The sequence below is a fragment of the Sceloporus undulatus genome, chromosome 6, assembly GCF_019175285.1.
Source record: "Sceloporus undulatus isolate JIND9_A2432 ecotype Alabama chromosome 6, SceUnd_v1.1, whole genome shotgun sequence".
Lineage (NCBI taxonomy): Eukaryota > Metazoa > Chordata > Lepidosauria > Squamata > Phrynosomatidae > Sceloporus > Sceloporus undulatus.
In genome coordinates, this window is record NC_056527.1 from 115,294,137 (window position 1) to 115,309,234 (window position 15,098).

At 44.8% G+C, this 15,098-nt stretch overlaps 3 protein-coding genes across 7 annotated transcripts in view; 1 reads left to right on the forward strand and 2 right to left on the reverse strand.

Annotated features, from left to right (window-relative positions):
* Positions 1-103: 103 nt before the first annotated feature.
* On the reverse strand, positions 104-5,681 carry EMC9 (ER membrane protein complex subunit 9). Of its 3 annotated transcripts, none has more exons than XM_042477517.1 (6): positions 5,535-5,681; positions 3,503-3,713; positions 1,794-1,870; positions 1,619-1,688; positions 1,323-1,417; positions 104-661 (listed from the first exon to the last, which is right to left on the reverse strand). In XM_042477517.1, the coding sequence occupies exons 1-6, from the start codon at positions 5,660-5,662 to the stop codon at positions 481-483; spliced, it is 762 nt and encodes a 253-aa protein (XP_042333451.1). In that variant the 5' UTR covers positions 5,663-5,681; the 3' UTR covers positions 104-480. The 3 variants fall into 3 exon arrangements, with proteins under 3 accessions (XP_042333451.1, XP_042333452.1, XP_042333453.1); XM_042477518.1 differs by lacking the exon at positions 5,535-5,681 and adding an exon at positions 5,420-5,520; XM_042477519.1 differs by lacking the exon at positions 5,535-5,681 and adding an exon at positions 5,459-5,503.
* A 1,599-nt stretch (positions 5,682-7,280) lies between these two features.
* On the reverse strand, positions 7,281-13,839 carry PSME2 (proteasome activator subunit 2). Of its 3 annotated transcripts, none has more exons than XM_042471946.1 (12): positions 13,777-13,839; positions 13,109-13,543; positions 11,698-11,730; positions 10,645-10,707; positions 10,308-10,394; positions 9,811-9,838; positions 9,609-9,706; positions 9,262-9,330; positions 9,085-9,152; positions 8,094-8,148; positions 7,625-7,711; positions 7,281-7,517 (listed from the first exon to the last, which is right to left on the reverse strand). In XM_042471946.1, exons 2-12 carry the CDS (start codon positions 13,535-13,537, stop codon positions 7,437-7,439), a joined length of 1,098 nt encoding a protein of 365 aa, XP_042327880.1. In that variant the 5' UTR covers positions 13,538-13,543; positions 13,777-13,839; the 3' UTR covers positions 7,281-7,436. The 3 variants fall into 3 exon arrangements, with proteins under 3 accessions (XP_042327880.1, XP_042327879.1, XP_042327878.1); XM_042471945.1 differs by having other exon boundaries at positions 13,760-13,836; XM_042471944.1 differs by lacking the exon at positions 13,777-13,839 and having other exon boundaries at positions 13,109-13,672.
* Positions 13,840-13,930: 91 nt separating this feature from the next.
* Positions 13,931-15,098, forward strand: part of RNF31 (ring finger protein 31) — a 30,016-nt gene continuing 28,848 nt past the window's right edge. Inside the window, exon 1 of the mRNA XM_042471939.1 lies at positions 13,931-14,079. The gene's annotated coding sequence lies outside the window, so the exon portion shown is untranslated. The remainder of the gene's footprint in view (positions 14,080-15,098) is intronic.

Sequence of the window (15,098 nt, forward strand, 5' to 3'; positions counted from 1 at the left end):
AAGATTTAAACCGCTTTGAATCCCATCTTGGGACAAAGGCGGGGTAGAAATTCGATAAATAAGTTATGAAACCAAAGAGCAGAGAAAAAAGATCAAACTGGGATCATTCAGAACGGTGAGCTTTATAAACCAAAAACAATCCTGAAGTCTTCCGGATAATTCTTTATAATATTTCAGTATAATCCAATATGGGAGCATGGACTGTTTTTACAAGGTTTATAGCTTCACAGCTAGAGGCATTGATCAAATACATTTCTGAGATTATCAGCTGACAAAAAGTTAGGTTTGATGGGTCTCGTTTTTGTGCAGAGTTTTTGGGGCAGACAAGTCCATATCTCTAGGAATTTTTTTTTAAAAATGCTCAAAATCCAGATTTTCTTCTTAGCTGTTATAAATAATGTGCTAGGTGAGAGGAGGAGCTAAACCATCCAAGACTGATGCTCTATGCTTCTGGTTGGCGCTAACGGATCCTATATTCCTTCATGCACTGCCATTGGCTACTGACACCAGCTGGGCGATTTCTGTATTTAGTTGCTGATTGGTCCAGTCCTCTCTGATGTCATCCAGGTGGGCATCAAAGTCAACCAATTGGGAATAAGCCTTGGCTTCTAGGAGAGACTTGCAGATGTGGCGAGATGATTCCCAGTCGCTCCACATGACCCTGAAATAGGCCAAAAAAATTTATGCATTAAATATGGACATTCATTCCTTTCATTGTCTTCGAGGCATAAATAGCTGATGAGAACCAGTTTGGGAGGCTTAGGTTCAGTGCCACTTCTGTTAAGGATTTGGGCTTTAGCATTGACTCTGTCACTGTTTCTAGATCGCATCCAGAGCCTGGGTTATTTTTAATGGAAAATAATAATATTTATTTATTTATACCCCGCTCTTCAGCCAAAAGGCTATCAGAGCGGATTACAAATTGTGAATTACACATATAATTCCCAGAATCCACTGTCCTACTGGCTGGGGAGGATTTTGGAAAATGCTCATTTTGAAAGTTGCAGTGAGAATGAATTTGTGAAGAAGATGCCTTGAGTCTGTATTCTGGGGGAAAGGCATGGTATAAATAAATAAGGATAAAATATAGATAAGAGCCAGTATGGTGTAATGGTTGGACTAGAAGCCCTGGAGATAAGTGTTTGAAACTCTGCCATAGAAACCCAGTGGGGGACTTTGGACAAGTCATAGTCACTCAGCCTTGGGAGGAAGGCAGTGGCAAATCTCTTCTTAATAACTCTTGCTGGAAAAACCCATGGAGATGGTAGCCAGTAGCCAGACTTGGAAACACATGGCAACAAAACTAGATACCAACAACTCACAGGTTCTTGTCTTTGGGAACCCACTGTCGCTCCTTCTGCTCCAACACAATTATTGGAGGAACTCGGGGATTGATCGTGAACTTGCGGTTATCTAACTGCAAAAGAAATCAGAATGGTTGAAAACAATGAGATGTGATAACTTGTAGGGAGAGACCTCTTCTTGACCTTCGGTTTCTGAACAATCAACACGCAAGGTGTGAAAGTGTCACCCAACAAAGAGGTCTAGACCAAGACCGAAGAAAGTGTAGCCCACCCAGACCCCAATAATCCATATTCCATGGTCCAAATCCCCTCACCATGATAAGGACGGCATGGTCATAAAGTTCAGCAATGCGTCCAGCGGTCTTTTGCGCAAGGGATGAGAGGCTGCAAGGAAGAGAGAAGGGAGGAAATTAAGGGAAGAAAGGAACAAAGAGAAAGGGGGGGGGGAGAGACCTGCTCCATTAAGATACCTTTGCTGCCCAAATTCACCTTTTGTCGTCAATCCCAGAGTTTGCCTGATAATAGCCAGCCAGATGCAGATCTGCTTCTGAGCTCCATGCATCAACCTGAAAAGATGGACAAATTCCAGATCTCACAACCAAGTAAAATGTTCTTCAGCATGCCTTCTTTTTAACTTGTTAGCAGATCACATTTAATCAGTCGACATAATGCAAAACATCTTCAAAGTATTTCCTAAACAGCAGGCCAATCTTTTGCTTTTGACAATACGGAACAAGCTTTATCTTTACCTAGAAAACTTCTTTGATATTTTCTTCTTCATTAAAGAAATAAACCAAAAGAAAAAGGAGGAAATTACAGAAAACTTGAAGGCTTCTTCCAAAATACATTTAAAGATGAATTTTTCTTTCACCAGCCTCCATTTTTCTTATGATTTCCATTTTGGTCTATAGATCTCTGCTCTTTCAACATGTTGGGGGTAGCTAGTGAGGCAGACTTATCTGTTTTCCTCTTTGTTCTCTGTTTTGGGGTTCATGCATACTCAGCAACAGATTTTCAAGGCAGCTGCAGTTTAATTCACCTGTTGTAGGCATGCACACATGCTTACAGAAGGACTGGAAAGAGCATAATCCCAGGTTGCATCTACACTGCATGATTAATGCAGTTTGACACTACTTTAACTGCCATGGCTCAATGCTATGGAATTCTGAGGTTTATGGTTTTTTAAGCTATTTAGCTTTCTCTATCAGAGAGCTCTGGTGCCATAACAAACTACCAACCCCTGGATTCCAAAGGATGGAGCCATGACAGTTAAAGCAGTGTCAAACTCCATTAATTCTGCAGTGTGACAGCAGCCCCAGCCTAGACTGTATTGCATTGTTTCCTGCAGACAAGCTGTTGCAGTCCATTACTGAAATGTTGGGTCTCTCCAGCCCTCCTTCACCATCTTCTCAATAGTGATGCTGCTAAAATACTTCCAGTTAGTCAGAGGACAAGGAGGAAAGAGGGAGGGCATGAAAAGACTTTGTTAAAAGGAGTTTGTTCGTCAGAGGCTTTCTTTACTGAGGTATACCTGTATGAAAATTAGGATTGAAAACTTTAATAAAAAGCCCAAGTTTGATCTTAATCACAGAATCATGCCTGAATGAAATCAGCACTGGCTCCCTCTCAGGTTTGCAAGGGCATTCCATAAATGGGGTGCCAGTTCCACTGGCTGGGCACAAGGGAAGGCACCTCCTGCAGACTTCAGTTCTTGGCCAGGCACATAGGGAGCCTATATGGGCACATATATAGGTAAATCAGTTCCCTAGCCAAAGCCTTGAAATGTTTCTGTTTGGAAAAGCAGACAGCCCTACACATTTGTGGCATTGACTTTTGCAGATCTGATTATTGGTGGATTCAATTAATATGTTCTCGCTAGAAATCTCTATGGCCTCAAGTGTGTCTCTTCCAGAGACTGGCTGTGGAGTTGTACTGGAGGACCTAGAGATTCCTAGAGAAACCCCTTCTGTAGGCATTTATAGGTCCTTCAGTGACTCTCTGGTCAGCCTCTGGTAGATGCTGACCATACAATTGTGCTGAAGGACTGACAGAATCCTAGAGGGGTGTTCTCTTAAGGCAAAAAGAAGTAATTCCTTTTTATTTGTGGTGGTTCCAGTCTCACAGGGGTCCTACACCCCTAACCCCAGCAAACATGGAGGGATCACTGTACTCTGTTAGTTCGCCCCCTAAGGGGATACCTGGTTTAGGGCCACTTCCAGCATGACCGTGAGCGACAGGTGGCTGTGGAAGAGGGGGACACAGTCTGTGATGCAAAGGCATTCTGGTTGCCCACTTGTTGCCCTCCGCCTTTGGGCCAAAAGCAGTCCATTCACCGCTGCATGGGGGTAACGGGCTGCGTGAAGGCACATCTTGACATATGCTCGGGCTGATATCTCCACTTCTGCCATCCTGTCAAGGAAAAGAAGACAGTCATCTCTCTGAACTACTGATACTCCCTTGTTGTTGTACCTTCAAGTCATTTCTGACTTATCACAACCCTAAGGTAAACTTATCATGGGGTTTTCTTGGCAAGATTTGTTCAGAGGAGGTTTGCCATTGCCTCCCCCTGAGGATGAGAGAGTGTGACCTGACCAAAGTCACCCAGTGGGCTTCATAACCAAGCGGGGAATCGAACCCTGGTCTCCAGAGTCACAGTCCAACACTCAAACCACTGTGCCATGCTACCTTAATTCTCCATTATACCCAAACTTTTGGCATTTCAGCTCTTTGGATCTGCTACGTACCCCTGCTTGCTTTCTTTCTGTGCCTTTCCCAATTCTCTGTGCCCATTTGTTGCCTCCCATCTCCCAACCCTAACATTAAGCCTGGGTGGATAACTTGTGCCCCTCTGAATATCAATGGACTGCAACTCCTATCAGGCCTACCCTGCACAGCCAAGAGCAAGGGATCATGGGAGTTGCAGCCCAATAATACCTGGAGGGCCACAACTGCCTCTCTCCATGACTTTGGGTGCATCTGCACTGTAGAAATAAAGCACTTTGGCATCACTTTAACTGCATTGGCTTCATCCTGCAGAATCCCAGAATGTGTAGTCTTGTAAGGCACCTCTTTGGCAGATTAGGCAAAAAGCCTTGTAAAATTACAAATCCTAGGATTGCATGGGATGGAGCTGCAGCAATTAAAGTATCAAAGTGTATTATTTCTACAGTGTAGATGCAACTTTAGGCATCTGTTCCCTCACCAGTCATGCTTCACAGGCCTACTATCCCTCTCTCGAAATGATTTCTCAGGGCTAAAAGAACTCCAAATCTCTCTTTTTCACATGCACTGCTTCTCCCCAAAATGTTGTTGTTGTTGTTGTGTGCCTTCAACTTGTCTCTGGCCTATAGTGGACCTAAGGCAAACCTATCATGGGGGGTTTCTTGGCAAGACTTGTTGACAGGAGCTTTGCCATTCATTGCCTTCCTCTGAGGCTGAGAAAGTGTGACTTGCAAAAGGTTGCCCAGTGGGTTTCCACGGCTGAGCTGGGATTCGAACCCTGAGTCGTAGTCCAACACTCAAACTCCAAAACACTTTGACAAACAAACAAACAAACAAACCAGTATCCACCCAGAACTCTCTCTCCAAAAAACAGCCAGATGGGAATGAGAAGTAGTTTGACAAATACAACATATCAATAACATCTGAGGATAGCAGCAAAGACAAAAAGGTTTCTCTTTGCTCCAACCTGACTTAAAGCAGGGGCTGGGGAAGACCTTGGCCCTCCCAACCCTTTTGGACTGCAGCTCCCATCATCCCTGACATAAAAGGTGGGAACTGGGCAGCCCTACTCTGGGAAATGCTTGGAGCTGCACTCCAACATCTCAAAGGCTGTTTTGTGGCTCATCTCTGCCTCATGACAGGGGACAATGGGTGCTTTTTTGGGGGAGGGATTTCAATTCCCATTATCCCCTGCCATTGTGGACAATGGTAACTGAAGTCCCCCCTTAAAAATAACTCTGGACCAAGGGACACTCCAGAGATCCTCCTCCCTCTTGCCCTTTTAGCAGGACTCTCCAGTGATCCCAAAGCCAGGGAGTGGCCTTCCAGGTATGGATTGACTGCAACTCCCATCAGCCCCTGCCAATGTCAGGAAAGGTAGGGGATAATGGGACCTGCAGTACAATAAAAGTGCAAGGTTGCACTTGGCCTGCTCTGGAACCCAGCCCCCGAGCAACAGCAGCAGCAGCAGCTTCGTCCCTGAATCCTTCCCAGTATAAACAGACCCACCTTTCCACTCCTTGGAGCCCAGACTGTCGTTGCTCAGAATCCCCCCTTTCTGCTGCGAGGACCCCCTTCTCCCCTCTGGCTTCCTGATTCGCCAAGGCAAAACGGGCCAATCCCAGCGTGCGACTCATCCTCCTCGCTCCACTTCTCCCTCTCATTGGCCACACCTTGGCCCCTATCCTCCACTCTGATTGGTCAGGTTTTTTCCTCTTCATCCCAGCGCTTCGCCCATTTCGTTTTTCTCCCCCTCAGGCTTTCTTTCCCATAGACACACCGTTTGATTTTTCCACTCACTTCCGGACTCCAATCGAAAATCTACTTCCTCCCGTCATAGAGATAGGACAACAGAATTCCTAGAGAGCCGGCTCTAGTGCTTTTCCTTCAACTTGGACAGAATTCCTAGAGAGGCTCCCTAGAGCCAAACCAGGAAGTGGAAATAAATCAATACCAGTTTGGCTGCTGCCATAATGCAGAAGTAAAGCAGCTTGACACCACTTTAATTTCCATGGCTATGGAATTCTGGGATTTGTAGTTTCTTGTGTCACCAGAGTTCCCCGACAGAGAAGGCTAAATGTCTCACAAAGCTGCAAAACCAAGAGTTTTCTTGAGATTTATCAGATTTACCATAAGGCTGAGACAGTGTGACACATGGCAGCCCCAAGGCATCGCTATCACAATGTTTTCTTGGCAAGATTCCTCCAGGGGACCTTTGCCATTGCCTTCCCCTGAGGCTGAGAGAGAGTGGTTTGCTGTGGCAGAAATGATCCAGTTTGACACCACTTTTAACTGCCATGGCTCCATGCTATGGAGTTCTGGGATTTGTAGTTTGTTCTCGCTCGTTATTTGACAGGGTAGGCTAAACATCTCATAGGACTACAAATCCCAGAATCCCATAGCCAGCCACGTCAGGAATAAACTCTTCCAGAACATGGCCATATAGTCCGAAAACCCCACAAAAAACCCACTATGGATGCTGGCCGTGAAAGCCTTCGACTTCACAAAGACAATTTTAACTCCCCCTATCTCCACCTAACCTTTAAAGCAGATGCTGAAGGATACTATGGTCCAAAACACACTTTCACTGCCCAGGCTCTGTGCTAAAGAATCCTGGGAATTGTAGTTTATTGTGGCACCAGAGCTCTTTGACAGAGAAGGCTAAATGTTTCACAAAACTACAGTTCCCAAAATTCCCCAGCATTGAGCCAGGGCAGTGGCAGTGGTCTCAAATGGAGTATTTCTCCAGTGTGTTTTAGACCTTGGGTCCAAAACACACTGCAAAAATGATCCAGTTTGAGAACACTTTAACTGTCCTGGCTCAGTGCAAGGGAATCCTGGGAATTGTAGTTTATTGTGACACCAGAGCTTTCTAACAGAGGTTAATTGTCTCACAAAACTACAGTAGTTCCCAGAATTTGCTAGCACTGAGCTAAGGCAGTTAAAGCAGTCTCAAACTGGAGTATTTCTGCAGTGAGTTTTAGTCCTCAGTTTAGCTAATCTTGTTCCAAATCTTAGCTATTGAGTTCTTTGTCACAGTGTGCTAATCTTTAGATCAAAGAGAGGCTGGGGAAGGCTACTGAAATGTGATTACAATGAAAGAATTGTTCAAGTACACGTTTCACAGTAGCATCAAATAGTTTTCCCCCCAAAAGCATACCATATCAGGAAAATAAGGCACAGTTTTCCTCCCATCTCTTACTACATTCATTTCCACACAACACTGGTCAGAAAAAGAAGAGAATTAAGCAAAACTTAAGTCAAAGCAGCATTCATTTAGCAATTTGCTCCTGTGCCAGCCAAGATGTGGGAAAGTTTTCTTTCATTTCTCTCTGATCCTTTCCTCTGTAATTTTTTGTCTGTTTGGCAATAGTAGCAGTCGCTACACATTTATGGCAAAGAAGTCTCCTCTCAATACATTGAAGGCTTTTCTTCACCTTTGGGGTTGGTCAGTTTCTCCAGGTTTTTGCTCAAGATGTGATACAGTTCAGCCTATGGGTAGAAAAACCAGAAGCATTAAGAGATCTTTCCTGGTCTTGCTCCGTCCTTTCTACACCCGCTTCCCTCTGTCTTTCCACTGCAGTTCTCCTTTTACTTACATAGAACCCACGGATATCAAGAACCATGGTCTGGATTTCCCGGTATATCGCCTCATCCCGTTCATGTACAAGACACCGATAATCCATCTGTAGGGAAGGAGGCAGAGAAGTCAGGTAGATCAAGGACGTATTTCCTTGGGCACAGTTAAATATGCTGTCTGAACTTAAAAGAGTATTAAAAGGCCTATCTCTTCCAGCAGGCCTAACCAGTAGATCTTAAACTATGAATTTTAAATTAGGATATTTTACTTACTGCTGGGTGGTTTTAATGTGGCCTATGTTTATGTGTTTTAACCATGTTTTCACTGTGTTTAATGATTTTATGTGTTTTAATCTATGTTGTACTCCATCTCTAGCCTTGAGGATAGGCAGGTATGAAACATCATGATGATGATGATGAAATTTCACCCCTCAACTGATTTCCAAAAGGTAGAACAAAATAGGATTTTATCAGGTTCTCCTTACTCACCACATGAGTCTCCTTGGAAGCCTTAGCTACAGCATCTCCACGTTCTAGGTAATACCTAGAATGAAAAATAGAACTGATGGCTATGTTGAACTATTAAGTATTTTTCACCCTACACAATTAAAACAATGCCATACTATTTTAATTGCCATGGCTCCATCCTATGGAATACTGGGATTAGTAGTTTCATGAGATAGTTAAACGTCTCTGCCAGAAAACTCTAGTGTAGTGGTTCTCTACCTTTGGTCCTCCAAATGTTTGGAGTTTTAGCTCCCAGAGTTCTTGGTTATATTGGTTGTGACATCTGGGAGTGGAAGTGCAAACCAGCTAGAGTGCAATGGTTGAGAACCACTGCTCTGATCACCAAATGACAAACCCCAGGATTCCACAGGATGCAGCCATGGCAGAAAAAGTGGGATCCAGGTGCTATCACTGTGTAATGTGACACTCAGGTTTGCAGAGTTGTGAAGAATTTCCCACAGTGCATCAGGGCAACATCAGTCATAGACTGAATCTGCAATGCAGTAATAATGTAGTTTGACACTACTTTAACTGCCATGGCCCAAAGTTATGGAATTCTGGAATTTGTAGTTTTGTTAGCTATTTAGCGTTCTGTGTCAGAGAGTTCTGGGGCCACAACAAACTGCAAATGTCAGGATTCCATAGCATGAAGACATGGCAGTTAAAGCAGTATCAAACTGCATTATTTCTGCAGTGCAGAATCAGCTACAGTCTCCAAAACCAACCATATCCTCCAAAAACATCCTCCCTCCTCCAATAATGCAACTGGTAATGGAAGAAATGTCATCCATGATGCTCCTTGAGTTACCCGTGAACCAAAAGTAAGGAGAAACCACTGGAATCCATTTTACCCGTAGAAACCTTAAGGAAGCAAAGCAAAGCAGTGTTTTCACTGTAGAAAAATGCAGGACGATGGGCCATTGGATGCAACCGCAGTGCCACATGGGATCTTGACTCTGTCTTTGGCACTTACTTGGCAATGGCGGTCTGGAAGGCCTCTACTTTGGTCTTCAGGGCCGTGATCCGTTCAAGCACCTTTTCCTGTTGGGCAACAGGAAAATAAACAAAGCGTTGTGCATATGGTGAGGGATCCATTCTCAGTTGGTGCTCTGGGAACTGCACATTCCCTGGATTCCTCCATTCCTCTTACCTGAACGGCCACTCCAAAATCGTTGCCATCTTCGATTTTGGGAATCATGAACTGAATCCAGGTTGTGACCTGATGGGAACGAAGAGAGGAAACTGAGGCACTGTCAGGAATTTCATATATCTGGCGCCACGCTGAAGCTCACAGTGGTCTGCTGTTATGGAGTGCCTTCAAGTCTATTTCCAGCTTATGGCGACCCTAAGGCAACCGTATCATTGAGTTTTGGGGCTGAAAGTGTGTGGTTCACCCAAAGTCACCCAGTGGGTTTCCTTGGCTGAGTGGAGATTTGAAACCTGGTCTTCAGGGTTGTGACCAAACGCTCAAACCATTGGGCATTTGTCCCAACTCACCAAGACGCATTTCTCTTTGAACTCTCGGACTTCGGGTTTGATGCGATCCAAAAGCGAAATGAGAATTTCATTGCCCTTCAGGTAGCCACATTTGGGAGCTGCAAGTGGGACAGAAAGGTGAAGCATAGCCCATAAAATGCCTTGATTCCCCTGTCACATATACACCCAGTTCCCCATCCCTCCAACGTTGTTCTCCTCTCACCTTCCTTCTCTTCCTTCTCTGTTTCCATCTGCAGAGGAAAACAGAACCAAGGCCATCAGTCCCTGAACTTATAGGACATACTAGGACTTCTTAATGGATAGAAGAACCCCATAAAATTGTTGCTGTTGTGTGCCTTTAGGTTGTTTCCAACGCATGGTGGCCCTAAGGTGAAACTATCATGGGGTTTTCTTGCCAAGATTAATTCAGAGGTTTGCCATCGCCTTCTCCTGAGGCAGAGAGTGTGGGAAGTGCCCAAGGTCCCCCTGGTCTCCCAAGTCACAGTCCAACACTTAAACTACTACCCTGTGCTGGCCCAAAGTTATTCTTCAGAAGGTTTGGCTGTGACCTTGGGCAAGTCACACTATCTCAGCCTTGAGGCAAAGACAAACCTCCTCTGAACAAATCTTGCCAAGAAAACTCCCTGACCATAAGTCGGAGATGACTGGAAGGCACACAACAACAACAAACCAGGTGTTTGGTGACCTTCAACAACTCACCTCATCGTCTTTGGGTGGGGGGTCCGGAATAGGAATATCCAGTGGGGCACGGAGAGAAGTCAGATCTTTCACATTCAGTGCATCTTCCTGGAAAAGGGGCACAGGTATGAAAATGCAAGGAGAGAGAAAATTCTGGGAGTTGCAGTTTTGGAAGACATTTCACCTTCTCTGTCGGAGAGCTCTGGTGCCACAGCAAACTACAGATCCTGGAATTGCATAGCATTGAGCCATGGCAGCTAAAGTAGTGTCAAACCAGATTGCTTCTGCAGTGTGGATGCAGCCCTGGCTGCTCCATAAACTCAGCTCTGAAAAGGAACTGTGGAATCTCATCTCTTACCTTTAGCAACTGATCCAACTGAAATATTTTTGCAGGTAAAAATTTGCACAGGAATTCTTCTCCCTGAAGTGGCGAGTGGAAGGAGAAATGCAAAATCAAATTATGTGAGGGAAGTCAGGGTTGGGAAATGGTGTCAGAAGGAACTCGCCTCTTTCATTATTTATTTGTTTGTTTGTTTAGTTTTTTCAATTTACTAACCAATTTTCTTATTATAAGAACATACATAACACATCCCACATATCACATAAAGACAAACTATGATATAATAGTTTATAAGAAAAACCAAAACATGATAATACTACTCCTATTACACATATTTATACTTTATTATACTTTAACTTATTATACTTTAACTTCCAATGGGTTTCCCTGAGTCTCTGGGATTTGGTATTCTTATTTCATTGATTTCCGGATCCTTGTAACTTACTTTGTTCCTGGTGATAGTCTCCATATATTATTTTCCTCTACTTTGTCTTAGAAACCCTCCATTTTGCCATACCTTTCCACAATATCCTATCACCAGAGCCCAACCCTTTCCCAATACTTTCTGTGCATTTGTGATTTACAGACGCTGTTTGCTTATCTAAGGTCCAACACACACTGCAGAAATAATCCAGTCTGAGACTGCATTAACTGCCCTAGCGGAGTGCTAGCGAATCCTAGGAATTGTAGTTTATTGTGGCCCCAGAGCTCTTGGACAGACAAAGGCTCAACATCTCACAAAACTACAGTTCCCAGAATTCCCTAGGGCAGTTAAAGTGGTCTCAAACTGGATTATTTCTGCAATGTGTTTTGGACCTAACTCAACCATTTCTATTTGCTTCAAAAGCCATTCTTCAATAGTTGGTAGTCATGAGGATTTCCACTTTTGCGCCAGTAATTCTGGCCGCAGTAATTATATATTCTAGTATTTCCAGTGTTTCTGTTCATATCTTATTTGTCATATTCAATAAATGCAGATCTCTGGTTTTATTCGGTATCTAATTTTGAGAATCTTATTTATTTGGATGTGGATTCCCCCCCCCCCGGCAATATGTTTTAACTGGAACTCGCCTCTTTTAAAAGGGACTCTCGGAAACAGGCCATCTGGAAAGAGAGAAAAAGATCGTGAAATTCAGCTGCTTTTGGGGTGAAGGGGGACATTTAATAACTGCTGCGTAAAACATTGAATATTGATTATATATGTCTGATGTTCCACCCTTTGGTGAAAAGTAGGCTATAAATAAATGCTATGATGGTGATGATGATGATGATGATGATGATGATGATTAGCACTAGCATTAGCGCTGCATTTGCACTGCAGAAATAATCCGGTTAGACACCGCTTTAACTGCCAAACTGCCATGGCTCAAAGCTATTGGATCCTGGGATTTGCAGTTTTGTGAGATACCTAGTCTTCTCTGTCAAAGCACTCTGATGCCACAACAAACTGCAAATCCCAGGATTCCATAGCACTGAGCCACAGCAGTTAAAGCAGTGTAAAACTGAATTATTTCTGCAGTGCAGAGGCAGCTTGTACCCCCAACTTTTAAAAAAGAAAGCCAGGTGACGTCTGTCAATTCTGTAGAATCCGGGTTGCAGAATCCAATTCAGGGGTGAGAGGAGGAATATCCAAATAATCAAAGGCACTCTGACCATGTGCAGAGGCACTCTTCCCTACCCAGCAATTGAGAAAACACAGCCTTCCCACATGGGACTCTCTGCTTGCCTGAAACCTAACAAAGAAGGGATGAGTGGATAATGGAATGGATTTTAAAGTCTTTCAGCACATTCTGCACATGTTCAGAGGTACCTTTGTTTCCACAGGTAGCGTGGCATAGTGGTTTGTACACCGGATTACAACTCAGGAACGTGTGGGTTTGTCGTTTCTGACCAATGGCCACCCTAAGGCGACTCCATCATGGGGATTTGTTCAGAAGTGCTTAGCCATTGCCTTCCCCTGAGGCTGAGAGAGTGTGACTTTTCCAGTGGGTTTCATGGCTGAGCTGGAAGTCCAATTCTGGTCTCCAGTCGCAGTCCAACACTCAAACCACTATGCCACACTGGGCAACACAAGGGACCTGGGTTCAAGTCTCTGCTCTGCCATGAAAACCCTCTTGACCTTGGGCAAGTCACACTCTCTCAGCCCCAGGAAACCCCATGTTAAGAGTCACCATAAGGACCTGCAGGCCCCCATCAATAACAACAACAACAACAACAACAACAGAGCTAGAAGAAACTTTTCTTCTTCTTCTTCTTCCTCTTTTCTTGCATGGTTATCTCCGGTGGCCCTGCCAGCTGGGGGATGCTGGGACCTGCAGTCCAAGGAGCCTCTCCTTTTGGTTAATTAGGGGGGTTGCAATGGGATCAACCTTAGCTCCCCCCCCTTCTTCTATAAAGCCAAACATGTCTGGGTCCCCTCCACTTCTTCCAGGGTTATTTGTGGGTCCCTCTATGATAGCCCCCCATAGTCTGCTCTGCCCACCTTTTCCCGGGTGCCTTTGCTGATCTGGAGGGCAGTGCAGGACTTGGCCATGATGGCAGCAGGGCTCTTCTTTGCCGCAGAGAGGGACCCCCAAAGCAAGGACCTCCGAGAAGAACTGAGGAGGAGTCTGCAAAACCCGCTTTCGCTTTCGCATTCCCACGTTACGCCCCCCTCCCCGCCTCCTCCCCTCCCTGTCTGTCTCCTTCCTGGAGCTGCCTTTTCTTCTGCCATTGGGGCACCTGGCCAAAACTCCGCCTTCATTTGGCACCAGCAGGGAGCCCCTGAGCATGCACAGAGTGCCTTTGGAGCATAGGAAGATCTGCTTTCCTCCCTTCTATCTTCATTTTGCATTGGGGTGCCCTGGAGCATACGCAGAGTGCCTTTGGAGCATATGAAGAAGGTCTCCTCTCCGGCTTCCTTTGGCATCATGGGGCCCTGGAGCAGACGCAGCATTCAAAGAACGATGCAATTAAAAAACATAAAAAGAGGTGCATTAAAAAGGAATTAAATTATTACAATGTTAGAACAGATAGCTATTAGAAAGAATACAGTACTTAAAACTGTATAAAACATTTTAAAATGAAGCAAACCCCCCCCCCCCCCAATTCCCAAGGCTGGAAAGTTCAAGAGACTGCATTCTTTCTGCCCCACCAAAAAAAAGGGGTTACTTGAGTCTCAAATCGTCAATTAGGGATTGAATACTCCATTAAATATAGTGGTTCTCTTTCCCCAGCAGGATGGGAAGCGCACTGCGCATGCTCAGAAGCATGCCAGTGAGAAGGAGCTCAGCGAGGGTGCAGTTCCTCCTCCGGACCAGGCGGGGTCGCTGTAGGCTGTGCTCTATCGGCCTTTCTGGCCCTTTCCTCTGCTTCCCCTCTGCTTCTTTCTTCCTCTTCTGCCATCAGCTGTTGGAACCACCCGCCACAAGAGGAAGGAAGCCTTGGGGGGGGTCCCCCTTGAGCCCCAAATAGGTAAGCGCCCCTCTTTTGGCTCCTCTTTTCCAGTTCTAAACCCTCCTTGCAACTTTTTGGTTTCTGTTTTCCTGCCTGGAACGTTGTTGTTGTTGTTGTTGTTGTTGTCTGCCCCTCAAAAGAGAGAGAGAGGAAGGAGCAATTTGAACCCAGGCTGCATGCAATGCAGCTTTGCCCCTGCTTTGCTTAAGAGCATAAGGAAGACCAAGGAAGAAAGTGCAAAGGCAGTCAGTCCTCTTGTTGGAACATAAAGACCACAAAAGACAATGACAGATTCAGCCCAGACAGAGAAGAGATGGAAGTGGCGAAAGAGCTCCCAGGCCTGGGATCAGGCACTGATAGAAATGGGGGCTGCAGCCAAGGAACCAGAAGGAGATTAGGAAAGGAAAGGAAGGCTATGAAAGAACTAGAGGAGACCCAAAATGTAAAGACATGCAACTGAGCGCAAAAGTGAGAATCATGCAAGACATTGTGTTCCCTGTTGCTGTGTATGGATGTGAGAGCTGAGCCAAACACAACGGGAGGGTTTCACTGAGACTAGTCCAGAACAAGAGGGAGAGAATAGCAAATAATAACAATAATAACAATAATATTTATTTGCATTCTACTTTTTCCCAAAGGAATCAAAGAGGATTCCAACAGTATAAATAAAACATCAGACAATTAAAAATTACAATTTAAAAACCCCAAGACCCCGACCCCTCGACTCATAAAAAGAGATTAAACATCAGTGAATGTAAAACTATCCAATGGAATACATACATTAAAATTCTGGGCAGATTAGTGGATCAGCGTTACGAGATCGATGCTTAATATCTATCTTTCCTTCCTATCCCTCTCCTAACCAAAGGAACCTGAGGGTCATTCTAACCGTACCACAAACCCTGTCTCTGCTCCTGTGCAATGCCAGGTCCATTAACAACAAGACCCACATCATCCACGATCTGTTGGAGGATAGCAATTGTGACCTGGCTTGCATTACTGAAACCTGGCTTGGGCCTGAGGGGGATGCTGTGTGG